Genomic DNA, 27,553 nt, shown 5'->3' with positions numbered 1-27,553 from the left:
TTGAATTGCAGCAAACTTACTCCACTTAGTTTCATCGTGCCCATTTCTCATAATATGAAAATGAAAAGAAAAAGTCAAGAAAGAAGCACAGAACAATTAAATCGCTTGCTTGAGATTGCACAGTTTCCCTGCTGGCCCATGTTCAAACAAGCATGTGTACTTTTGAACCTGTTTTTCTCACTCTGTCCACTAGCGGGAAGCATGTATTATGGGCGAGGGAACATGAGGCAAGCTCACTCAATTAAATATACCGGATCCTTAATTAAAGACAAAATGAGTTTTGTTGTCACATGGTTTTGCATCTCGGGAACACAGTTTGAATGGGATTAACAAGTGCATATAAAATAGAAAACTTTGTCTCCAGGTTGAATAGGTCCCAAATGACACACATGGCTATGTGCCTCATTACTAATTGAAAGGTTGATGGTTGGAATCCATCCAGGCATCCTCTGAGGAAAGAGTATAGCCATTGGAAACCCTATGGATTCAAATTCTAAACTGAAACACATGGGGTTTTCATGAGTTGAAATCACCCTGACAGCAACCGGAGTGGTCATGTTTTATAGGCTGAATCAATCATGTGCATCAGCGTCTGCAAAACATCACTATGAGTCTGAACCAACCCGATATCACCTAACAGCAACAATGTCCTTTTTTCAAGTAGATGCACATGTAATATGTATGTGCTGTTATGAGGAACAAGCTAGAAATTAAATTAAAAGCAACACAGAATGCACTGAATGCAAACACATCCAGTTAAAAAACCCACAACCTTCCAGTTTATGTGTGGCCCAGGGGAAGGAGGATACAAGCAAATCAATAAAAGCTGGATAAATGAATCGCCAAAGAGCAGCAAGTTGAAGAGAGCTGAGAAAATGTATACGTTATTCTGCATAGAGGGTCAGGCCTGTCCAGCTGATATATGATTTTACAGTAGCCCTCAGGGCGGAAACGAAGGAATAGAGACGTCTAGCAATGCATTATTCAGTGTTGAAATGCCAGGCTCTCTCAAGCAGTGAGTGTGGTCTAGTGGGGAACAGCACTGGAGGGGCCCACTATGGAGTAACGTGTCTTCCAGTGTGATCCCGTGGAAACAGAAAAGATGAAAAGGCAGAGGGATGAGGTGTTTGGAAAGCAGACATATCGTATGGACAGCAATCGAGAGAGCTATTGAGAAAAAGTGGTGCCCTTGAATTAAGGAGTTTCAGATTAAGTATATTGGGGGTATACAAAGGCCTTGCAGGGTGGAATCCAGTGTTTAGTGGGAGGGGCCAGTGGTCCATGTGGAAAGGAGCCGAACAAGTGCATTTTTCATGGAGGAAATGAGTGACAGCTTCAGAGGTGTCTTGGGGAAATATATGAGGTGATGTGCAAAGATAAATTAAAAGTGCTGTTACAAAACCATAGAAGCCTTTATCAAATAAAAACATCAAAAATGTGAAGCTATTGCTTCTCAACGTACCTTCCACCTAGATCTATACAATTTTTCTAGTTTTTCCCCCAAAAGAATTCTGTGGTCTTCAATTTACACTGTGTCAAAACATCAGTTCTGACACCCTCAAGGGATTCAAATCATGTCCTTTGGCATGTTCTTTGAATTTGGGAATAAATTGAAAGTCTGGAGGGGGAGGATCAGGGCTGTAAGGTGGATAGAATATGGTTTATCAACCAAACTCTCATAAGATGGCCCTTGCTACCTTTGAGGAACGAGCAAGTGCATTGTCAATGATGGGCATCATTTCCTGGTCTTTTTCTCACCAAAGCAGTTTTCACTTCTCAAAACTTCTTCGTAATAAGTCCCTGTGCTTGTCCTGTGTCCTTTAAGAAAATCTGCTAAGACTGTCCCTCTAAAGTCCCAAAAGAGAGGTAGGCTCAGAAGAAAAAGACCAGGAAATGTTGCCCGTCATTGACAATGCACTTGCTCGTTCCTCAAAGGTAGCTATTGCCATAATTCACTCTCCCACAACAGCGTTGGGTAACAAATTTGTTTCTCTAATTGGAGTTGTAAGCAACTGGAATTATAGATGCTGCAGAGGTAAACAGTGGGAGCTTGCATAAGAAGGATAAAGAACCAATGGATGAAGTGGATTTCATTTATTCTTCACTGTTTCTGGATGTTTTAGAATCAACCTCGCCTCTTTGTCATGAGAGGTGGCGAAAGCTCTTAATTCTCGTCAGAATTATGAAACAGCTTTGTATCACAGGTGTTGACAGCATACTAAAATTCAGAAAAGGAAGTTCCAGGGTGAAATCAAATTTCACATTCAGAAATCCGGAAGCTATTGCATGGGTGCTCCTCTCAGGAATGTAGGGGAGCAGTTCTCTCTGCACCTGACACTGCAGCCCAGGTTCAGGACTTTTGATATAAGGGACGGCTTCCCTTCTGAGCCCAACAAGAACATGAATTGCTTCCTTTTATATTGTGTTGGGGGCTACAGCACACACCTTTCCCCCTTAAATAAATCTTGGAGGATTCAGGAAGGGCTCGCTTATGATCCCACTTGTAGTCACATGATAGGGTTTTATTTCAACTTCTAGCAGTAAAATCCAGCATGCAATCATCCAGCAGGGCTACTGTGTGGTTGGCTTTGTGGTAGGTAGTCTCAAGGAGCCTATAGTGGAACGGAGGAGGCAAGTGCTACCCCTTTGAGATCATAAGAACACGGAGTGCCGCAGTGAATGGGGCTGATGGTGCAGGAGAAATGCAGAGACAGGAGAGATTCTGCATGAGCTAAATAGACCAGTATGGGCTCAGGTTTAAAAGGATTGTTCTCAAGGATTATTGTTTCAACCCCATAAACACAGGCTTACTTGGACTGCTTTAGTAATCTCTAGTGAACCACATCACTGTTTTTCCCCTTTATGTGTGCATGAAATTATTTGCCGTGCATATTGGTAAATAAGCACAAGTAAACCCGAGCTTAGTTTGCTTATTGGGGAATCCATGCTGAGAACAAATATTGAGCATTAAGCACATAACCAGGGGCTATGCAGACCACTTTGTGTGTCTTCTTGGATTTTATGCTCACACCGACTCTATGAAGCAGGTACTGGCACTTTCATTATGCCTGGTGCCAAAGAGAGAAGAACCGGCTTTGATTAGGCCTAGTTTATGCCCAGGGGTTTGAGTGCTCTGTAATTCAACTGTGGTTCCAGAGCTAGCCAGGGCCAGGCCCATACCTGAGTGCAAGGTGGTCTGACCTTAAGTCACTCTGCCTGTCACGCACATGTATGCAGCCTTGACTTACGAACAGGACGCAGCCTATGAGAGGTTGTCTTTTTTAATCTGTAGAATCAAGCAGGCAGGACAGAAGAGGGAAAGCATTTCAGCCAGAGGAAGAATATATGCACGCACGCGTACACACACACACACACACACACACACACACACACACACACACACACACACCCCTCCCCCCCGGAGGGAGGAAAGAGCACCCAGCCTGTCAGAGATGGTGGGGACAGGCAGCAAAAGCCTGGTGCCAGGGGGCACAACGAAGACTTTGGCTCAGACAGATGGCAGGGGGTCATTTTCAAGAAATCAGGATAATGTTAGATACAAACAACTTGGCATCAAATTACATGGTCAAGAGGACCAGGTAGATACAGGAGAGAACTCACCAGTCACTCTGCTTTAAAAAAGACTGGGAGGGGGTTGATGAGGGACGGAGAATGGGGGAGAAAGGGGGGAAAATGGAACTGATACCAAGGGCTCAAGTAGAAAATGTTTGGGAAAGGATGATGGCAACATATGTACAAATATGCTTGATACAGCTGATGTGTGGAACCTTATTAGAGTCCTCAATAAAATGACCTAAAAATAAACCAACAACAGGCTAAAGATGAAAACAAAACAAAACTGGGAAAGGAGATGGGGGCAGGGCTACTGTGTATTATCAGATTACGTGTCGGAACTGTTTTGACAGCGCACCATAAAAGGTACACACATAAACAACACACTGCATAATGTGATCAGCGGCATACAACAGCCAGGTGCACACATGTATGTTAACATATAATATGTACTGCTGTCGTGTGGTCTTGTCAATTCACTCATATGGCACTGAAAGGACACAGCAGAGCTGCTCCATCAGCCTCCCTGAGCTCTCATTTTTTCCAGAGCAGATTGGCACACCTTTGGTCCTGAAAAGCTGCTGGTGGGCTTGAACCTCTGACTCTTTGGTTAGCAGCTAAATACTTATCCATTGTACTACCAGAACTCCTTATAATATGTAATAACTATATACGTTATTAGAATCCCTGCTGGTGTCGGGTTCCAGGCTCTGATCTGAAAGGTCTGCAGTTTGAAACCAGCACCAGAAGCTCCTTGGAAGAAAGATGGGGATTTATACTCCTGTAAATGGTTACAGTCTCAGAAACTCCCAGGGGCAGTTCTCTCTTGTCTTGCACGTTTACTGAATCAGCATAGACTTCCTGGCAGTGAGTTTTTGGATTTATATGAAATCATTGTATAATCATAATATCATTGCCATTGGCATCTGTGTCTTTTTAATTCATTTATAATTATCCTGAGAGAAGTGACCAGGGGATTCCTTAAATCTGATATATGTACATATCGGATTTATCACGTATATAATTATAAATTATATATATATGAACACTGTGAGCAGAGAGGTATCAGAAAGGCTGGGTGTAGCTAATGGCTCTGAGAAAACATCCCTTAGACCAGTGGGCCTCAACCTTCCTAACGCTGTGATCCTTTAATACAGTTCATGTTGTGATGACCGCCCCACAACCATAAAATCATTTTTGTTGCTACTTCATAACTGTAATTTTGTTATTGTTATGAATTGGGCAACCCCTGTGAAAAGGTTGTTTGAGTCCCTAAGGGGTCGCGACCCACAGGTTGAGAACTGCTGCCTTAGACAGAGGATGACTTGCAGAAAGAGAAGGGAATGCCTGGGAAGGTTGGGGATTGTACACAGCAGAAACAGCGAGTCAAACAATGAGAAGTAAGCTCCAGATTCATAAATCCAGAGGAGAAATAAAGTTCCCAAGGAAAATGGAAGGGGAAATAAGTTCTATGCAGTGCACTTTCCCTATTATGAACACACGCTCCATTTAGACATTATAAATAAGAGTACTCAAGCCCAACCATTTTACAGTTTGCTATTATATGAAAGAAAGTTAGAAACACAAAGGGGAAAGAAAGAAAACACAAGCCCAGGGAGAGGTGGGAGAGCGGGGGCAGAAAGACAAACACAGACCTGGTTCAATCTTCCAAGAAATCTGGAACCTTCCAGAGGGATGGAAAGATTTCATACTATTTACAACTCAGGTGCCAGAGACTGGAAATCACAGATTCAGGGAAAAGGAAAATGATCATGCCCGGAGGAAACAAATCCTGCTGGCCTTGAAAATCCTGTCAGACTTTGTGCTTACTGTTCTGTGTCCACTAAATAAATATTTTTTTTTAATTCATATAAAAAACTACCATGCTGTTTATTTTTTGACATTCTATAACTTTTTATTTCCTAATTTCAAGTTTAGATGTAAAGTTATAAATGGAAAGATGACTAGAAACTTTGCAAGAGGAAAATTATAATTCTACGGTTAGATATCGATACAGATTCATCAGTATTTCAAAAGTAAGTTCAATGAAAACAAAACCGTGTCTCTCTTGTCCCTCACAGTGTCCTGACCCTCAGGACAGAGCCTGGCTGTACGAAGTATTCAAAACCACAAGTAGAATGAACCACGGGCTAGCCAGGATTAGAGTGCAGGACACAATTACCAGTGCAGTGAGGGTAAAGCTAAAGTCCCCAGCAAGTTACCATGATCCTGCTCATAAGCTTCCTGTAAAGATACCCTGCAGGGTTATGCATTGGGCTGCTGTCCACAAAGCCTGCAATTTGAAGCCACCAGCAACTAGCTCTTCAACTAGAAAGATGACGTTGTCTACCCCCTTAGAGATTTAAACTCAGAAACCCAAAGGGGCCGTTCTACTCTGTCCTGTATGGTTGCTCTAGAGTCAGAATCATGGGAAGGAGTTTGGATGATTGCGTGAAGCTATGAAGCAAATGAGACCAGTTTATCCACAGAGTCTACATCTGCTTGGGGTTTGCACCCCAGAGACTGACCTTGTTTGGCATCAATCTATCAGGTCGATCTATTGCCAATGTGTCTAGTCCTGGGTGTCCCCAGCCACCCAGCACAAGCCAAAAGAACTCGGGCTTCCCCTAGTCACCAATTTTCCCACCGAGTCGAGGGTTCGGGTGCCTTGAAAACACTGGTTTTCCTTTCTTGGAGGATCATAATCAGAAACAGCATCTATTGAGAAGTTAGTATGTTCCAGAAATGTCTAAAGTATCCAATACTGTGAGGTAGATCATCTCTTCATAATCTACACTACAAATCCATAGTCTTTTAGACCTGGATTAATAAAAATTTGGGGGACCCAGGTGAAATGGTTCACTACTGATTAGTAAATAAGCACAAGTGAGCCCATTCTTACCTTGCTTACTGGGTAGCCTGTCCCTGTCAACTGTAAATTCAAGCAGATGTTTCAGTTCTATAGGAAGGTACTGCACGATATTGTCAGATGTCTACCACACCGAGAAGCAGAATCTTTGAAGAGAACAAAAGGTGAAAATGTTCACTACAGTTTATCAGACTAACACAAGTAAACTAGTGCTTACTTTGCTTATTGGGCAATCTGACACTGTATGGGGTGGGGGTGGGGAGCCCAGCAAACAGGAAGTGAGAAATGGCTCCCGGGTTTGGCAGGTAAGCAAGCAGGCGGTGAAGTAGAGAGATAAGATAGGGCGTCTCTTCCTCCTCACTTGCAGGTGAGGGGAAAGGCAAGCAGCGAGGACAAGATTAGATGGTCAAAGGTTAGTCAGAAATAGAAACAGAGAAAGAGGAGACAGTTACAGTACCTTTGTAAGATAAAGGTTAAACAGCCATAGGATGTTGATACAAAGTGTTATCCCAGGGCGTGGAGATGGGCTAGGGTAAATTCAGCTGGGAAGGAGGCCACGGATGGGCCCCAAACACGAATGTGTTTGCTGTCGAAACTTGAAAGAGAAAGAGCACAAGGATAAAGATTCAGAGGCATTTTTGAAGAATAAAGAATCTATCTTTTAAAAATCATTTGCATATTAACTACTCAAAGTTACGTTTTATGGATCCTGTAGCTTACAATCTATAAATCAACCAAGAAATACGAGCAGCCTATCTTCAAAGAGATTGCGAAATGCCAACAAAACGCCCCAAATAGACTTCATTATCACCTTGAAGTATTTATGCATATAGATACGTAGTCCACGGATATTTCAAAAGTAAGTTCAACAAAACCAGAACCAGGCCTACCTGTCCTTAAACATCCCTTCCCACTTCTAAATCATGCCTTCTCATTGGGTCCCCTCCTTCAGTGTCCCTAGCTGTGGTGCTTGTTTTTAGCTGACGAAATACATTTCTCTCCCGTCTTTACAGCACAGTTCACCCACTCACTGATCTCACTGGATCATTGCCCACTGGGGTCTGGTATTTCTTCCCACATTCCCAGGAAAGTGTTCTCACACGAGCTCATTCCTGACTTCCATACGGATTAGCCAAGGACTAAGTTTCTTGGAATTCTTCCTGTTCTTGACTGCTGTGACCCCATTCCTTCCTGGTAGTTCTCCCCTTGTGGTGAGGGCCCACCTCATTCTCTTGCGTGTGTTCTGTTATCCCACCTTACCCTTGAAAGCCAGTGGTCCCCGGAGCTCTGCGGTAGTCAACATTTGAAACATGCTTTCCATATTACGAAAATAATCCATGAGGCAATCTTGAAAACTAGACTGAACAGTTTATCAGAAAGGAAAAGCTGAAGATGATTGAGATAGTTAAGGTTTATTGTGCCAACCTGGCCTACAAACACATGTGGGATTAATTGAAGGGCGGAGAGATAAATGACTCCATGAGCCTCGCCTTTCTAGTTCTCGCCTCGCCTTGCTCTCTGATGGTCAGACCAGGGTGAAACTGCCTTAGCCAGTTTCCTGCTTTAGCTGGCAAGGCTCACTTCTTGCAAGACATCACTGAGGAGAAGCCACATGGACCTACCCCGATGCAGCCCTGGGTGCTGGAGCAGCTGTGTGGAGACCCCTGCCAGCGGTGAGATGCTTACATGTTCGCTGACTCGGCTTTCCCCCCTGCATTCAGCATTATTGCGTCTGTTTTGTGAGATTGAGGAGGACTTTCTAGATTGGCGTCGGACATGTGGGCTAATGTTGGACTTACGGGCTTGGAGAACACTGGGTTGGGATGCTTTTTGGAGATACTCTTATCATATATATAAAGCTCTCATACATATATGAGTTTCTGTGGATTTGTTTCTCTAGTCTACCCAGACTCACACAATGATGGAGTGAGGAAGGATGGTGAAAATGACGGGACCTGGAAATTAAATAGGGTGGATTTAAAACAAGGTGACCAGACATCCCACTTTTGGTGGGACAGTTCCGATTTTTAACACTTTTTCCTGCATCCCACGGCATTTTTAAAAGTCCTGATTTTTGGAAAGAATGCACGACAAGCTAGGGTATACGGTTTTCGGCTGCCATGTGGCTATTTTGCCAGGAGATGAGCTTTATCAATGGTGTCCCGCTTTATCAATGTTAAAATCTGGTCACCTTAATTTGAAAGGACAGTAAACTAAAGATACAACTGTAAAAGGTACATAAGAAAGTAGGATAATCTTGATCCAAACTCACAGCAACCCTACAGGACAGGATAGACCTACCCCTATGAGTTTCCAATACTATACTCTTTATGGGAGTAGAAAACCCTATCTTTCTCCTGTGGAGTGGCTGGTGTTTCACACTGCTGACCTTGCAGGCAGCTACTCAATACATAACCCTGGGCCACCAGGCTGCCTCCTGGTAAAGCAGGGTCAGCAGAAAGAGGAGGATCCTAAAGAGCAGGGATGCCACAGTGACTCCAGCGAGGGCTGAAACACAGCCATGGCTGTGAGGATGATGTGCATTGACTCCAGTGAGGGCTGAAACACAGCCATGGCTGTGAGGATGGTGTGCAGGACTGGGCGCTGTTTTACCCTATTGTAAACAGGGCCACTATGAGTCAGAACTGACTTGATGATCCCTAATAGCAGCAACAATGGAGATAGACCCAGGTTACTCTGGGGGGCAATAAAGGTGGGCTAGCTAAAGAGGAAATGGAATGTAAAGAGTTCACAGCAGAAACGCTGTGTCCTGGGTTGGAAGGCATGGTCAGGGAGTAGCCAAAGCACAGTGAGCCAAGGGTGGGCTATGGGAGGTCAAAGACATTGTTTTCTTGGAGTAGCAGATGACACAGAGGCAGGCAGGCAGGCTCTGCTGGGTATTAGGATGTTGGTGGACGGCCCCTGTCTCTGGGCTAGGTCAGCACCAGTGCTCTCTGGTTCTGTATCTCTTGGAGTAAACACACCACCGCTTCCACACATATTCCAACATCCTCAAGAGAGCTCTGTCACTTCAAAGTTACTAATCAACTTGCCCCAAATCACATGGGCTAAAATCAACCTGCAGATTAAAACCAAGGGCAAGTAAGTGACACCCAACCTGAGCCTCAGTCCATCGAATGGCTCTACAGTGAATGTTTGATTAAGTTATGTTGTTTGAACCCAGCAACAGCTTTATGAGCTAAAGGTGTTGCAGTTTGCTTCCATGAAGATTTAAAGCTGTGGAAGATCTATGGGTTTTTCAATGTTTCCTTTTGGGATCTCTATGGGTCAGAATGGACTCACTGGCAGTGGGTTTAGAGAGTTTTTTGGGTGGTGGTGGTGGTACATGTGTATGTACAAGAAGGATTGACATGGTGGCTGCATCGATGTGCTTAAAAAAGAACAATTGTGAGGTGGTGTAGAACCAGTGTTTCAATCGGTTGTACCTAGCGTCACTATGAGTTGGAACCAATTTGATGGCACCTAAGAACAACCATATATATATATATATATATATATGTATATATATATACACACACACACACACACACACACACACACACACATATGTTGTGTGCAGCGAAGTAAAGCTGGTTCTGTTAAATCCAGAGTCCCTTGTGTATGCCTTATGACAGCACAGAGATGTCTGGAACACTCGGTTGCTTGCTTTTACAAGACTGGTCGAAGCAAAAGGTGAAGGGCCGATGTCTCAAACTGTATAACAGAGGCCAGGCAGAAGTGTATAGATGAAAGGAGTCTATGAAGATAGAGCTCCGTGCAGGGCTGGAGGGATCTTATTTATTCAATAACTGCTTCCGAGAGGAAATGAATGCCCACATCCCATGGACCCAGATGGAAGGCAAAGAAAGGCGTCTCATTGCCTCGATCCAAGTGGCCAGAGGAAAGAGCTCTGTCTTGTCAAGCAAAGGTCTTGAGGCAGCTGTGGGAGCTGAGAAGAAACCGCCAACAGGCACTGGGGCCTTTGGCCTACCCAGGGGTGTTGCACTGTGTGTATTTGGTCTGGAGGAAAGCTGTGCTTGTCAATCAAAGCACCTCCACCAGGTGCAGGGCCACATTTGCTGCCTGCCAGAGTGAGGACAGATCAGAGCCACTACCTTCCCCGAAGAGACACACCCTTTCTGAATTTACATAGTCCCTTTCTGAGTGGACAAGATTCATGATAGATGTGTCACGAATCAACAGCAGTCCATTTTTTCCTGCGAATTTTCCTTAAAGGCCAGACAGGGGAGATTGTAGAAGTTATGATTACAAAAGAACTTCAAGAGGAATGTGCCCTTACAGGATTAAATAAGTAAACAACCCCCTAACTGTTAAGCCAATAAATGACTATGGAGGGCTAAATACTCCTCCAAACCCCCACCCAAGACAAAAAACAACAACAAGACATCCATGCATTGTCAAACAAAACCAAAAAAAGCTGTCTGAAATGCTTCTTTCTGTATGGCTATTCTAAATTTGTAAAATTTTAGAACATATCCATTTCATAGAAAAGAAGTCTAAAAATTTTGAGTTTGAACTGAGCATCTTATTTTTCTGAACACAATGAAATGCTTTATGATTATCAATCATTTTCTCATTAAGTCAGCATTATTAGGAAACAAAAAGTTCAAAAAGCAGAATTCTGGATAACTGGAAGTAAACCCTTTCAGGGTCCAAATGTATGCCTATGGCCCCCCAGTTTTCCATGGTCGAATCAGGTCACTCATATTTCCTCATTCTAGCTTCGAGTAGCAATCACCCTGTCCCTTAAAACATGCTCCCCATGACCCGATTATTTCTCAGAATGTTTATCTTGTCTGTTTCCCGGTTCTACAGTTTTCAGTGCCTAAAAGTTTTCATAGGTAGGGTGCTTTAAACATGTAATAAGTATAGATAGCGTAAAATGCTCCGTGTTAACCATTAATTTACTTCTCAGGGGGGTTGTTATAACTCTCTAGGGCTCTGTCACAAAATTAAGACAAGTGGATGGGTTTAACAAATAGAAACTCATTCTCTCTCCACTTTGAACTCTAAAATCAGAGTGCTGGCCCTTAGGTGGGGTCAGTTTCTCTCTCCCACTTTTCTCTCCTCACTTGCTTAAGATCTCAACTGCAGAGGCAGGTTCTTAGTTCTTTCATCCGTGAACCTGCAGTTCCATGGATTGCTACCTGTGTCTCCACATCTTCCCTAAAGACTCGTAGAAGACTCTTCTGGACTCCGGTGGCTCATGGCAGTGCTCTGCTTGTAGAAGTAGCACTCTGATCTCTGCCTCTGTCTTCACGAGTGTGTGTCTCTGTGTCTCTGACCTTTTTGCAAGGCCACCACTCTCCTTGGATTAGGACTCATCCTACCCCAGCGCAAGGGCCCACTCCCAGGTGCTGCGTACTCAGACTTCCACGCGTCATCTGGAAGACACAATTACATTGGCCTTTCAAAACTCAAAGTTTTCGTGATTTTTAAGTTAACTCACCTTTCAGCTTTTTCCCCAATGGGACAAGTCACAGTTTGCCCAGGAAAGTTGTAAAGTAAGTATTAAGATGATTTCACTTTTCATTCCCCAAAGCAACAAGATTTGAAGAAGAAAATAATAAATATATGATTACCTCACTCCTTCCAAAATGACATCATTTTGTAATGATCATAACTTGATAAGTGCCATTGAGTCATTTCTGACTCCTACCCACACAGAAGGATCATCATATACATTAGTCTATATTCTCCCTCAAACTCACTGCTGTTGAGTCAATTCTGACTCAAAGACAGAGTAGAACTGCCCCTGTGGGATTCCAAGATTTCTCTATTTCTTACTAAATGATAGTCATCGTTGGTTACAAAAATTCCTTTTTTTAACATTCAGTTTCATGGACACTCCTAACTCTCTACGTTCCTCATAAATCAATGTCTTCTTGAATCTATAACTTGTCTCATATTTGGAGTTTCACAGTTCTTAAAGTATGAACCGGGGACCACTGTGAACCCTTTCAGAGGATCTGTGGGGATAAAACTAATTTCATAAAAATACAAAGACATTCTTTGCTTTTTTTATTCTCATTCTCTCAGAATATACTGTGAAGCTTTCCTGAAATTACCTGATGCGTAAAATAATAAAAGATTGAATTCAGGATCCAACTGTTTTCAATCTCTGAAGACATTGGCAAGAACTATTATTCTCATTACTTAAAAATGTTTATTAAAATGTTACTTATGTTATTATATACTGATTTGTTATTATTTTTAAATCAAATGTAAATCCTAAGATGGTGAATATAAGCAAGTAGTTTTTAGGTAGAATAGAGCAAGATCCTGAGATGGAAAGTTTGAGAATTGCCAATACGGTACCTTATTCTGTCAAACATTTTCACACTTAATATTTAGTATCGAGTAACCTCGCTTTTTTAAGTTAGAAAATAAATCATATATTAAAATGTGCAGTGTACCCTTGCAAAGTGTACAGTTCATGGGTTTTCAAGGAGTTACAGTTGTGCAACTATCTCCACCATCCGGAATGATTTTTATCATCACCCAAACCCTGAGTCTCTGAGCAGTTACCTCTATTCTACTAATCTCTCAGCCCTTAGGAACTTCCTGCCTGTATGGATTTTTCCATTATGGGCATTCCCTATTAATGAAATTATGCAATGTGTAGGGATTGGCGGCAGCTAGTTTAATTTTTTTTCAAGATTCTTCCATGTTTCATCATGAAACAGTATTTCATTACTTTTAATGACAGGGTAATATTCCATTGTATTCATGTAACACATCATGTTTACCTCATCGTTTATGATATTTCTGTTGTTTCCACCTTGGGGTTCTTATGAAGAATGCTGCTGTGAATATTTGTACAGATTTTTCTTTTAAATGAACATATGTTTTCCATCTGGGCTGCTCATCTGAAGTTGGCAGTTCAAAACCACCAGCCACTCTGAGAGAGAAAGATGAGGCTGTCTACTCCTGTAACCAGTTATAGTCTTAAAACCACAGAAGCAGTTCTGCCCTGGCCTGTAGGGTCGCCATGAGTCAGAATTTATTTGTGAGTTTGAATTTGGAGGATAGACACCTGTGTGAACTTGCTGAACTGATTAGGAACTCTATGTTTGACTTTTTGAGAAACTGCAAAATTCCTTTCCACAGTGATGACATCATTTTACAATCCACATCCATCACGATGAAGGCAGTCTCTCTTCATCCTCATCCTGCTATGGAATGTTTCTTATTTTTTGTGGATGTGAACTGGTATCTCACTGTATTTCATATTGATTTACATTCTCCTAAGTATCTTTCTAAGTGCATATTGAGCCTTTGTATATCTTCTTTGGAGAGATGTCTGTTCAGACCATTTACTCATTTTAAAAATTGGGTTACTCATCATTTTATTTTAAGTTGTAATAGATTTTTTATACATATTATAAGATACCAAACCCTTGTTGGGTATATGATTTGCAACTGTTTCTTCCCATTGTGTAGACTTTTTTTTTCATTTTATTTGCATATCTTTTGAAGTATGAAAGTTATTCGTTCTGTTAAAATTCAGGTTGCTATGATTTCTTGGTTGCTTGTACTTTGGGTGTCTTAGATGAGAATCCATTTGTTAATACTAAGCCATAAAGATTTACATCCAGGTTTTCCTAAGACTTTTGTAGTTCTAACTCTTGGGTGTGGAATGTTGATCCATTTTTAGTAAATTTTATATATGATGTATGCTAGGGACCAACCACTTCTTTCTCCCCTTGAGACAATTGTCCCAGCATCATGTCTTGAAAGGACTATCCCCCCCCCCTAACCTGCCTTGACTCCCTTAGTACAATAGTTCTCCTTTTTCCTTCATTCCCCACCCCCCTTGCTCCCAAGTGAGTCTTGCCTAGTTGTGCCACCCACCCAAGTTCAAAGTGCACATTCTCAGGATGAGCAGTAGCTGCCAGCTAATTAGCAAAAGCACACGGCAGAGAATTCCATCCAGAGAAACACTTGAACTCAATGCCTACAAAAACAAATAAACAAAAAACACCTACCAAGTGATGACAACACACTCCTGACTCTATAAGAAGATGAATCATTTCATAGAGAATCACCTGAGCATAACCTTCATGCTGTGTGTATATGCTGGATTTCCTGAGGGCCTATTATGTCAATGGGTTGTGTTGGAATCTGGTTTAGGTGGAAATTCTCAGTTACTCAATTGAGTTTAGTTCAGGATGAAGGTGGAATTTACACTGTGGCCCCTAGCTTCAAGACAGACTATCCTTCAAAGTATCAGTGCATTACTCCAAATTACTCGGAAAAGGTGATTTTACCAGAGTATATCCAAGATGGCCCAGGGAAGCAGCTTTGTAACTGGTCTAAATCAGGCACCTGACGGGGATTCTCAAACGGCAAAGTGAGTACCAGTTCTTGCGGCAGTTCATGAAGCAGCCAGGCGATTTCTAATATCAGGTTTCCCGGGTCCAAACTGCAAACAACGATGCATTAAGAGCAGTGTTTTCTGCGACTTCAATTATTAGAACGGCTTGGCCATTAGTGAGAATCCACTTGAAGGCAACCAGTTGTAGCAATAACTGCATCACCTGTAAGACTTGTAAAAACTGGCCCCTGCCTTCTCTCTGCCCTCCCCTCTCAGCACCAGGGTGGGACTGGGATTTACATTTTGAACAGGTTCCCAGGTAAGGATGATGCTGTGGGACTGAAGACAATACCTTGAGGATCATTGAGGTCAGCCTTCCGGAAATCATTTTCCAGAAGGGGATTAAGGACTGAGTGACAGACACAAACAAATGAACAAACAAACGCAGGAGAAACTCCACACCCCTTGCCATGGGCTCAACTTCAACTGATGGCAATGCCATAGGCGCCCGAGTGGAGTGTTGCTACTCATGGCTTTTAGTGGGTGATGCTTCTGAAGTTGATCGCCAGGTCTTTCTTCTGAGGACTCTCTGGGCATAGTTAGACCCCCGACCTTTCAGTTAGCAGCCTGAGCTTGTGAACTATTTGTAGGACACAGGAGAGGGGGTGTCTAAATATGGAATGAGGGGGATAGCCGGCAAATATTCGATTCTACAGTAGGATGCACAAGAATGGGCTCTTTGTCACCAATGTTTCCTGAGTCCCCGACTGCCCAAATCAGAGGCACCGTGATTCCAGAAGAATATGGAAAACTGTATTAGGCAAAGGGCCTTGCCAGGAAATTTTATAATAAACTGCTTTACAGTCTAGGAAAATAGGGTTATTATGTGAAATAGTGGAATGGTCTGAAATAATTGCCCTCCTGTAGCTCTTCAAAGCTACTTGGTCTTTGCTGCTCTGGCCGTCTGCCTCTCTCCCTTGTGAAGGCACGTCTTTAACCATGTCAATTCACTCACTAGAAGGCTCTCCACCAGGGTCCATTTCATTAACCACCTCTCCTTCAAAACTTCCTGGCGTTTGAACTACCCTCACTACTATCTTTTGCTCATGGAGACCAAACACATCTATTAAGTGATGACTGTACCCTTGTGAGGTCTCTCCATGGTGCAAATGGCTTGCACTCAACCACTCCCTCAGTGTGGCACTTGAAACTCGTCCGGCGATCAGCATCCTTGTAGCTAAGAAAGCCCCAAGAAGCACTTCTGTGCTGCCACACATGGGGTGCTGTGAATCTAATTGGATGCCATGTAACTGGGTTAGTTTTGCTTTAGGTCTCAACGAATGTGCAACGATATCAGTTGAGAGAACAACACAGCTCTGAAAATGAAGCTCTGTGAATACCAGTAAAGAAAATAGACAGCCCCCCCCACCAAATATGCACATGATTACATTGTCAGACTAGAGGTTGACATGTCTTTCCTTGTTAGGTCCTATACATTCACACGGCACATGTTTGCTTCCTTTCGACAACATTGAATTCAATTTGTAAGTAGGGGTTTTGAACCCAAAGCCACCAAGCCCAAATAATAAAAGAAGCCAATTGGAGAGGAGCAAGTGAGTACATTCTGTAGCTCTGCCAACAGAAAATTACTGCCAGAGGGCAGCTGGCTAGCTGCCTGCATTCGTGCTAGTAATATATTGTGAAATACTCCACGCTCCTGTAGAAAATCATTTCCAAGAGAGACGGGTCAACGTGACTATAGCCTGGATTGTGCCAATGTCATTTATTACACTTAAAATGAATTCGCCATTAGGGACGATGGAAACATTTCATCTTCCGATTGTCATTAAGTTAGGAGATGTTACAAGCCAAAAAGGACAATGTCTTTTGTGGCAGAAATGGTGGGAGAAATCTCGGGGTTTGTTTTTCTTCATGAGATAGAAGACAAGGTGACATTGGACTGTGATTGGCACTGAATTAATACTAGAACTGAGATGACATGGACTGGAGGTTGGACGGTGGCGTGTATACCTCACCAGTCTCACTTGCTGAAAGAAATGGTGGTTGGCTGGTTCAAATCCAGCAGTTTCTTTGAGGGAGAAAAATGAGGCAGTTTGCTCTGGGAACCCTAGAGAGAAACTCTGCTCTGTTCGACAGGGTCTCTGTGAGTCAGAGGTGACTGGAAGGCAATAGGTTAGGTTTGATTTTTGTGTCATTAACCCCCTGTCTTTAGTAATAGCCTAAAGCAGTTTCTGACTAATGTGAATTATGAATATGAATCCCTCTGACCTAATAGGCAGAGTGAAGGTAGAACAGTGAGGATTGCATAATACTTCCATAGATCCTTGACTTTTGCTTCTATGAGTTCAAGAATCATAACCATACTCCCAGAGGCCTTTAGACCCATTCTGTTTTCCCACTGAGATGTAGACTTAATGTGCTGCACATAAGATTCTGAGATCCTCAGACAATTCGTGTAAGGATGGTGTGATAGTTACATAATCTGATGTCACCTTCAGACTATTAAGAGTGAAGGTGTGGACTTTAGCCTGTCAATCATGGCACAGCTTGATGACCTCATTTGGAGGTGCTGCAGAGATAAATAGCTCACTGGAGACCAGATACAGAGACTCTCGCTGCCTCTCTCCCTGCAAGACATGTGGAGCTATGCTGATAGCAGCCAGAGCCTTGGAGCCAGAGGAGCCACTTGGAGACCTACACCAGAGCTAAGATGCTTCTACCACCACTGGATCCACAAGACTTTGCACCCACTGGCCTGTGATCTTCCTGCACCCAGCATCATTGTGTGTGTTGCATGAGTCTGAAGAGGAATTTGTAGACTGGTATTGGACAAATGGGCTAATATCGGACTTATGGACTTGATCTGGACTGGGCTGGTATGTTTTCTTAATATGCAATTACTCTTTTATATAAAGTTTTTCTTATATACGTATCAATGTCTATGAATTTGTTTCTCTAGTCAACGCAGATTAACACAGTAATACATGTCAAGTTTGGAACACAATGGGTTGTCAAAAAGTTCATGGAAAAATTCTATTATCCTTTCATCCCATTTTCCATAAACTTTTTGAAGCCCCTTCGTCTTATGGTCATGCTACCCTCCTGGTCCTGCTTCAGTGCATAAGATTTTCAGTGGCTACTTCCTCGGAAGTTGACAGCCTATTTTCTCTTTGTAGTCTATTCCTAGTTTGGAAGCTCTGTTGAAATTTACTCGTTTGGACCAGTGACGTAGCTTTCAGCATCATAGGAACACACATGTTGACAGACACATACGGTTTGACAAACCTACAGATCAGGAGAGGCCAGTTCCTGTAAAAGTTCATCATGCTCGGTCAAGGGGAGGGGCCGGGAAAAGAAGAAGACTCGGCGAGATGGGTTGACACAGTGGCTGCAACAATAGGCTCAAACAATTGTGAGCTGGCACAGGTCGAGGCAGGATTTCACTCTCTTGGATACAGGGTCGCTATGGGCTGGAACCCGCTGGCTGGCACCTAGCAACAACAGGCATCCTGATAAGGAGGGGAGTGGGAGACAGGACAGAAAGGAGCAGAGCGGTTGGTGGTCCGGACATTTTTTCCAGTTGCTGTTGAGTTGACTTGGGCTATGACGGCTCCTGTGTGCCTAGTGGAATGCAGCGGCTTTCAAAGCTTGAGTTTTCAGAAGTAAATAATGCCATTCTTCTACGAAACCTTGAGGTGCACTCAAATCTTCAATGCGGAGTTCGCAGCTGGGTACTTTTATTTAATCTCCCTGTTCTAAAGTTTCAGGAGAAAGATAGGCCTACCTACTCACACAAAATCCGTAGCCACGGGCTAGTCTCTAGGAGTCCGAATTCCCCCAGGGCAGTGGGCTTCTAAAGATTTGTTTTGCCAAACCAAGCAACCAAACTCACTGCCATCAAGTGGACGCAGACTCAGAGCAACTCTATGAGCCAGGCTAGAACTGCCCCAGTGAGTTCTGGAGCTTCTCATTTATGACGGAAGTAGAAAGCCCTGCATTTCTTCTGCGGAGTGGCTGGTGATTTCAAACTACTGGCTTTGTAGTTACTAGTCCAATGCATAATCACTAGGCCACCAGGGCTTCCTAAAGGTAAGCGAAACACTTTGGCGGTTCCTTTTGTCTCCTTTCTACTTCCTTGGGCCTTCAGTCATCCATCCATCCAGCCAGCCAGCCAGCCAGCCAGCCAGGCAGCCATCTCCACTTGCATTTTCCCCTGTCATCTCCCACAGGTTCAAGATGAAGACTTGCCTGAGCTTGGCCACCTCAAAGTCATTCTCCCCACTCCAGAGCAGGGTCATGTGGTCATGTCTGGTCTCAAGTGCTGTGGTAGACTGGCAGCTGGAGTTTCCCCTAAAGTCCGGTCCCCACTTTTCTGTCATTTGCTTTGCTTCTGAGTTCATGAGCGGTCAGGCTGTCTGCCTTGTAGAACACACTTCAATTTTTGGCTCTCCAGCCATTTACTTCCTGGCATTGGAGTAATGATTATTCAAGTTGTGGTTAATTATATATCATACTAATTTTAGTGCAATGGGGAGTCTGACTTACCTTCCTTGACCTGATGGTCCCAACAATGACCATTGACTGGAACTGACATGTACGTAAACTCCACCACGTGTACAAAGGAAATATTGAAGTTGTTAGGTGCTGTATTACTAGTCTGGGTACTTTAGAGAAACAAATCCACATTAATTCATGTATAAGAGAGTTTTATATATAGGTTAAGGGAGTATCAAGAAAACATCCCAACCCAGTGCTGCCCCAAAGAAGCGATGTTGCTATGAACGCTTGGCCGCCGCAAGCCAGTTATCCCTGTGGTAACTTTTCTGACACCTCTGACGTCGCTTCTTTTGGGCAGCACTGGGTTGGGATGTTTTCTTGATGCACACTTAACCTATATAAAAAACTCTCTTATACATGAGTTAATGTGGATTTGTTTCTCTAAAGTACCCAGACTAATACATTATGCTACCAGGAGTGGGGTTTGAACCCACATGGGGACTAGCTCAAACAATGGGCTCTGACTTTGGAGTAGTGGGCCACTCCCTGGGTAACTAACCACAAAGGCAGTACTTTGAACTCACCTATCTCTCCAAGGACGAAAGATGAGGTGCTTTGTTCCCGTAAATATTTACAGACTAAGAAACCCAAAGCAACAGTTCTATTCTGTCCTATGGGGTCATTGAGAGTCAGAATAGAGTCCAAGGTGCTGTCCTTGTCTCTGTCTTTGAACTACATCCATCCACGAGGCTTGCCTTTGTATAGAGTCTTCTCAAATCTGCTTCTACCTCTTCACCTGGACAGTTTCTTGATTATTGCCTTCCCATCCAGGGTGGTCCTCGAACCAGCTGGACCTAAGCCATCTGCTTGACCAAATGTAGATTCCCTGCCCAATAGAATAAAAATGGGAGTTGGGAACCTTCCTGTTTAATGGGCTCAATTTTGATAAGTAGCCCTCTATGGAGTACGTTTGCAGTGGAGCACATAGTTCTCACGAGTCACGCCGTATCACTTTGCACATCTAAGTATTCTAGCAAGAAACTGCTTCCATAAACCATCCTATATAAGCAATGAGCTGAGTGCTTTGCCATGTATCTATCCATCCATGCTTAAAAAGCTATTCACCATTAGACCAGCTTGTTGTTAGTAGCACCAAGAATTCAAATGAAATAAATTCTTAGCTCCTCCCCTCAAAGAACGAGACATGATGGGGTCATGGTCACTCACTGGCTGCTAACTGCAAGGCCAGCAGTTCGAAGTCGCCAGCTGCTTGGCGGGAGAAAAACAGGTCTTTCTACTCCTGCAAATGGTTCAAACGAAAAATCACTCACTGACATCGAGCCAATGTCGACTCCTAGTGACCCTGTAGAGGACAGGGTGAATCTTGTGATTTTCTGAGACCATCACTTGTTATGGGAGTAGAAATCCCTGTCTTTCTCCCACACGTCACTGGTAGTTTCGAACAACTGACCCTCAAGTTATCAGCCTAACTCATAACCTTGGTACTACCAAGCCTCCTGCTCCTTAAGGTTGTATAAGTTGGAATCAACTAAATGGCAGTGGGTTTGGTATTTGGGGCTTCCGGGTAGACATGATGCAAACATATTGGTCCAGCAGCCAGAAGGAATTGGATCTGAATCCTTTTATATCACTTACTGGTTGAGACATTTTATTCTTTGAATTTTAGTTTCCAAATGTGGACAATGCAAATAACAGTGATAAAAATAATGTGCATGTAAATACATGACATATTGAGTTTTAAGAATTAAATGAGATAATGAGCACAAGCGCCCTCACCCACAATAGGTTATTATGAATGAATGAACAATTTTATTTTTATAATGAAAATATTTTCAAGAGAATAAATCGATGGTGACTCAAAGATATGGTTCATTCTTAGCAAGCTAGATAAACATAGCACCACTGAGATCTAGCAAGAAAAAAAATGTATGTTTTTTCCTGTGCTCAGAAGATGTGGAATTGGACAACCCTGGCTCATCTGTCTTAGAGATGAGAACGGGTTAGTTACCTCTTCCAATGCACCTTTCAAAAGGGGCCCCAACGTGTTCCATTAGCTTCAGTCTCTAGTGACTCTTGCAGGTTGTTTTTGTTTTTTTTTTTTTGGCTTTAGCTCACATCAGCTATTCATGGTCAACGTGAATTAATTTGTCAGCTATTTTTCCCTCTGAAGAGAAGATCCTTGGGAAATAGGTTCGCTCTGGCATAAAGGGAAGGTAGAACCATGTGCATGAAGTGGCATCCACAGAAGATGGAGCAGACCACAGAGAGGCCCGGCCAGCCTGGAAGTGGTGTGAAATGGCCACAGAAGCAGGGAGACGGGGCTGGAATGCAGGTGCTGACACATGCCACTGTCACATACCACGGGCTCCTCCTTGGTGCGCCTCTGGCTGTGAGTGCCAGATTGCCTGCACACTGAGCCTTCGTTTCCATGAGAGTCCCCCAAATGCATTTTCATGTCTGGTGTCACCTCACACGATAAAATCTTTTAAGATGAGAAAGGAAAGCTCAAATGGCCTCACCAGGTGGCCTCAGAAAATCTGAGAACAGAAATGGTGGTGATGGTGGTGGTGGTGGTGGTGGTATATGTGTGGTTTAAAAAAAAGACCAAAGAAAATCCCAGCAAGAAATAACAGAAATGCATGCAAACCACCCTACAAGTAGGCATTGCAGCGGCTTGCAGTGACTTGGCACCCTTGGTGTATTTTTCAGCCCCACTTACTGTGTTTACCTTCTCCTTTCCCTGTGCATGTTTGCCCTCTCAGTCCCACCCTTAGTATTTACAATTACTCCCGGGCCCCTTTTCATCTGAGAAATTCAAGGTACAAAGTACCTTTCTGATTTGGGGGTTTCCCCCCACACACCCTGTTTTTCTTTTCTGTTTACTATTCTGATTTTGCTGAGTCACTATATGTGACTGACATATCCTTATAAATGTAGGTGCTTTCCTTCAGGGAAAATGCATTTACATTTCCTTGAACAATAGTGCGGCAAGTGCTTGTGAGAAGAATGGTGTTCCTTGCCAGGAGCAGGAAACAGATTTAGGTTCATGGAGGATGAGAAGCGAGGTCTAAGTAGGAGTTTGAAGTGAAATGATGCCGGCCAGGAGACGTTAACAGAAAGGATTGAAGGGTGGCAAGAATTTTTGTTCAACTGTTCATACAGAGGAATGGGTGATTGATGGTTGTGTGCTTGAGGTCTAGTGGGTAATTACTTGACAAACCGAAAGATTAATCGAGAGAACAAGACAAAGGTTCCCAAGCTCTGGGGCTTGGTGAAGTCATCCTCCCAGTCACTGTGAGAAGTAGCCCCACACCGGTGCAGTACACCCACCTTGTGGATGGCCTGATAGACCATGTCCCTGCAGACTCTGATAATGATCCAGTCAGGACCACCACCCTCCACCACCATAAGCCTGCAGAGGGCCGAAAGGAGAGAGTTTACCTAAGAGTGGCTGATTTTCCTATTGAAAGGTGCCCACAGGGAACCTAGGAAAACACAGGATGCCAGAGACCCCACCTGGCTCAAACAGAGAAGTGCTCAGCTACTCATAGGAAGATTGGAAGTTCGAATCCACCCAGAGTCTTTTCAGACGGATTTCTAGTGATCTGCATTGGGAAAAAAACAGTCCTTGCTTTCTACTCTGACACAGTGGGGTCTCCATGAATCAGGATCTAGGATTCTCAGCATCAGAGATAACTTGACTCCCGAAAAACCAAACTCACCGCCAATGAGGCAATGCTGACTCATAACTCCCTTTCCTGGTAAGAACGCTTCTCTGAGTCCAACTGCTCAGCACACATACCGAGGCTGCCAGTATATGTATTATTTGAGAAGCTCCAGACAATTATTGGAGCCCCGGAGGCATGGTGGTTACGCTTTGTTCTGCAATCCTCAAAGTTGACTGTTCTAAACCAACACCCTGGGAGATTGATGGAGCTTTCTACTCCCATAGACAGATACAGTCTCAGAAACTCAGGGGCAGTTCTACCCTGTCCTGTATGATTGGCATTGACTGGATGGCAATGAGACAATGATTGGTACCATTTCTCTTTCACACTTGCCAGCATTGGATTTTCTACTAGTGAAGCTGTTTACCTACTGCACCGGTGTTTGTTCAAGACAGGCAGCCAGGTGTCCACACCACAGTATGATAACTAGTTAAGGACTCAGGTAATCAGGGGACAGCCACAGAAGTGTCTCAAGACCGAGCAGCACACTCAACCAACTTCATTATTTTGCCTTTTTGTGGATTTGTCCAGTCTGAATTCCCATTAATATAAACAAGGGATGCAAGGGCAAGGCGGTAACCATAGGAGCAAATGGTCTTTGATTTCTCATCCATATCATTGGCCTTATCTCTGCGTGTTAATTGTGACAGTAAAACAATAAAAAGGGGGATTTAATTTTAACTCACCTTGGTCAGTCTGGGGCAGAGAGGGAAGATGATGGGCTGGAGAAATATTAATCCAGGCCGGTTATTTAATAGCTGCCTTATTTTAAGGAAGCCACGACTAGAGGTACCTCGCAGGGCACGATGAACCTCCTCAGTTACCTTTTTGTTTATCGCCGGCTTCTTCTAATAGTTTTCACCCTGTTGATTTTCCTGCCCCTGCCCATTCATCTTGGCACCAAGGTAAGTCAGTGAACCTGGGGAAAAGGCTGGTGGCTTTCCTGATTCATTTCCACGATCCTTTCTTGTTGCTGTTCAATTGCCTGGCTACAGCTGAGTGGGCTCGGTCTTCAGTGTGGTAAGGTCAGGGTGACTGTGCATTGTTTTCGGTCCAGTCTCCCTTCTCTTAATTGTTAATCTTGATGGATTGTCAGCATGACTAGCTAAAATAAATAACTAGTATATTCCATTGGGACTGTCTCTGCCTGCCATGTGGCTGAGAGGAAGAAGGACAGCAACCCAACCTTTAGGATCCTGTTGTTGGAGTCCTTGAATGCCAGGGAATTTCCTGGGTTGTCCATTTCCTTCCTCTGAGATGAGGCAGCAATAGGTTGCTAGGGAAAAGAGCTCAGGCAAAGACTGGGGCGTCGGGAGGGGGAGGGGGGTCCCGTCCCCAGGGTCAAGCACCAGATTAACCAAACTCTGTGGCTTCGTCTGGGTCTGAGCCTCCTGGAGGTTGTATTTTTGCCAGGAATCCCTGGGTGGTGCCCCACTAATAGCTGACAGGCTGGCAGTTCAAAGTCAACTAGAGATCTCTTCGAAGACAGGCCTGGCAACCTGCTTCCCAAAGGTCACAACCTTGAAAGGCTGGTGCAGCAGTTCTCCTTCACTCACACAGGGTCAGAATAGTCCATGTGATGCATGCTCTATCCGCTGATAAGATTATGTGATTCAGCAAACATTCAGCGCGCAGTTTCAACCTCTGTGCCAGGCCCAGCTGACACTCCTCTAGGAAACCACACAAACGAAGCGAGTGTCGCATAGTGAACACAACGCACAGGCTCTGGAGCCGGGCTCTCGGCGTTGAGTGTCCGATTTACCACCGAGAAGCTGTGGGAGCTGGACAAGTGACTGAACCTCTCTGTGATTCGACGTCTTCTGTGTCAGATGGGTAGTGATGGGCTTCTTGTAAGGATGGACAAAGGCTCATCAAGCACGTGGAGCGGTGCCTGATGCAGGGTGGAGCACGTCTCCCCAGGTGTGTGGAGAGCTTGTGCAGTTCCCATCGCCTCACGGGGCCCCGTCTCTTACTGATGGACTCAGTGAATAGTCATTCAGATTATACCGGTTTGGGTTAAAAAGTGGTTGTTATATAAAATGTTGCGTACCCTAAAATCGATACCAACTCATTATTGTTATTGTTAGGTATCACTGAGTGGGTTCTGGCTTGGCGCAATCTAGGTACAGCGCAAGGAAACATTGCCTGGTCCTGCTCCATCCTCGCCATCGCTATTGGTTGAGTCACGTGGCAACAATGGTGTCCATCCATCCCTGGTGTTCATTCTTCTTCCTTCCTCTTCTCACTGACCCTCCACTTGACCAGGCATGATGCCCCTTTTCTGGGATTGATCCCTCCTGAAATCATGCATGACAAATATGTAAGATGAAGTCTCACCATCCTCACTTCAAGGAGCATTCTGCGTGTACGTCTTTTGAGATAGATTTGTTTGTTCTTCTTGTAGTCCATGGTCATTTCAACATTCTTCATCAACACCGTAATTTAAATGCATCACTTTTGTGATGGTCTTCCTTAGCCGTTGTCCAGTGTTCACATTATGAGATAGTTGAAAATACCTTGACTTTGGTCAGGCTGTGTGTGATATTGAGCTGCTAATCATAAGGTCAGCAGTTCAAACCCACCAGCTCCACTGAGAGAGAAAGCTGTGACTATCTGATTCTGTAGGGATTTACAATCCCAAAAGTCCTATCTGGTGGTTTTATATGCGCTGGAATTGACTCAATGATTGTAGAATTGATTTGGTTTCGATTTGGAGTCAGGTGTATGTGAGTCCCCCAAAATGACATCTTTGCTCGTTGGCATTTGAAAGAGCTTTTAGCAGCAGATTTGTGCCCAACCAATGCAAGAAATTGCTAATTTCATGACTGCAATTTGCATGAGCATTGATTGTGAATCCATGTAAAATAATTTCAATCTCTTCTTTGTTAATCCTGAAGTTGCCCAAGGGTCCTTAGCAAAACTGTGCCATCGGGCTGATAGCAGAAGGAAGAAACATTGGCAAGACCACAGGTCACGTGGGCTGCCCTAAAATGATCTTGTCATTTCTGGAGAAAATTTACATAAATGCTTTGAACAATAAAACAAGTAAATTAATTGAGAGCAATGCTTTCCGTTTCAAAGTATGATTCATCAAGAAGAAACTAAACACTGCAGAAGTCCTTGCGTCCACGGTGCAATGTCGAGAACATTCTGTCTGAGTGGAAACTAGGAGGCTGGCATCAAGGTGCATTCGATGAGCTTTTTTTCCCCTTTACCTCCTATCAACTTATTTGCTATAATTCAATGTTAACAGGAAGATATTTCCTCCTTGTATAATAACATGATTTCCTTTGTGTGTGTGTTTGGGGTGGGGGGTGACTACGTTAGTGTACACTGATCATGGAATCAAATGGTAATTACACTAAAAGAATGTGATTTCAACCATTGCTTTCAATGAAAGCAGGGCTTATTGTTCAGACAATGTGGATAAAGGGTCTAAATAAAGGCTTAAGTAGGAATGCAAATCAATTGATTGTAACCTTCAGGTTACACTCAACCATATGCTTCTAAAGACCCGGTGATTGAAAACTCAATCCAAACAACCCCCAAAATCAATATTGCTTTTTTATATAGAACCAATAAATAGTGAATTATTAATTTTTTTTCATTTTTCTTCTGGTTATTGAGCTGCTTCCACAGTTTCGTAGCTGTTGCCTTAATTCGATCTCAAGTGAAAAAAGAGAGAGAACTGGTACCAATGCAGAGAGACCCTAAGTGATTTTTAATTTCGTATTCAAAGGGAAAGAGCATGGGTTGGTTGTCTTTAGAGAGTACAAATGGGTTATAGGCCTTTTTCCAGCTGCTTTACCCAATTTACATATTAAACTCTCATAACCCCGGTGGCAGTGGATTACACAGTGAGCTGCTAATCCCGAGGCGAGAGGCTCGGTCTCATCAGTTGCTCCTTGGGAGAAAGATGAGGCTGCCTGGTCCCTTCAAGATTTAAAGCCTCAGTAACCCACAAGGCAGTTCTACTCTGTCCCATAGGGTGGTTAGGTGGTGGCATCAACTCTACGGAAGTGTGTGGTTTTGTTCTGTTTTAATTACTAATGAGCCATGCTGGCTTAATGGGTTAATGCTAATCCCATGGTTGGCAGTTCAAACCTATTGGCTGCCAGAGGGGGGGGGGGATTCTGATTCTGCTCTGTCTTAACAGGATTAAATTTGAGCTTTTATTTGATTTTTTAATCAATGAGGCAAGCATATTTGCCCAAGGTCTCTTCCAATTAATGATGTTAAGATACCAACTAAATACCATGGTTCATAGTAATAATTTGGGCACAAGTAGGAAGAAAAGGGACATTGACATGGAGAGACAATCAGCTTACAGAGGTGTCTTGAGCTCCTTATAACAGTGCCAAAGACAGAAATTAGGAATCATTTGGTTTATGCACTCCCTGGAGCAGCGACCTTGCAGTCTCTCAGCTTCACACAGTGACCACGCCAGGTTCTTCCATGAGCCTAACACCTTTTAAGCCAAAAAATCTTTTAACCAATTTATTGTAA

At 43.5% G+C, this 27,553-nt stretch overlaps 1 protein-coding gene across 1 annotated transcript in view; it reads left to right on the top strand.

Annotated features, from left to right (window-relative positions):
* The first annotated feature begins 23,853 nt into the window (after positions 1-23,853).
* Positions 23,854-27,553, top strand: part of SLC13A1 (solute carrier family 13 member 1) — a 98,671-nt gene continuing 94,971 nt past the window's right edge. Inside the window, exon 1 of the mRNA XM_075557375.1 lies at positions 23,854-23,952. Coding sequence (XP_075413490.1) covers positions 23,854-23,952 — 99 coding nt within the window. The remainder of the gene's footprint in view (positions 23,953-27,553) is intronic.

Source organism: Tenrec ecaudatus, chromosome 9 (assembly GCF_050624435.1).
Source record: "Tenrec ecaudatus isolate mTenEca1 chromosome 9, mTenEca1.hap1, whole genome shotgun sequence".
NCBI classification, from domain to species: Eukaryota; Metazoa; Chordata; class Mammalia; order Afrosoricida; family Tenrecidae; genus Tenrec; species Tenrec ecaudatus.
Note: the sequence above shows the minus strand (reverse complement) of the source record. Positions and strands in the feature narration are given on the sequence as shown.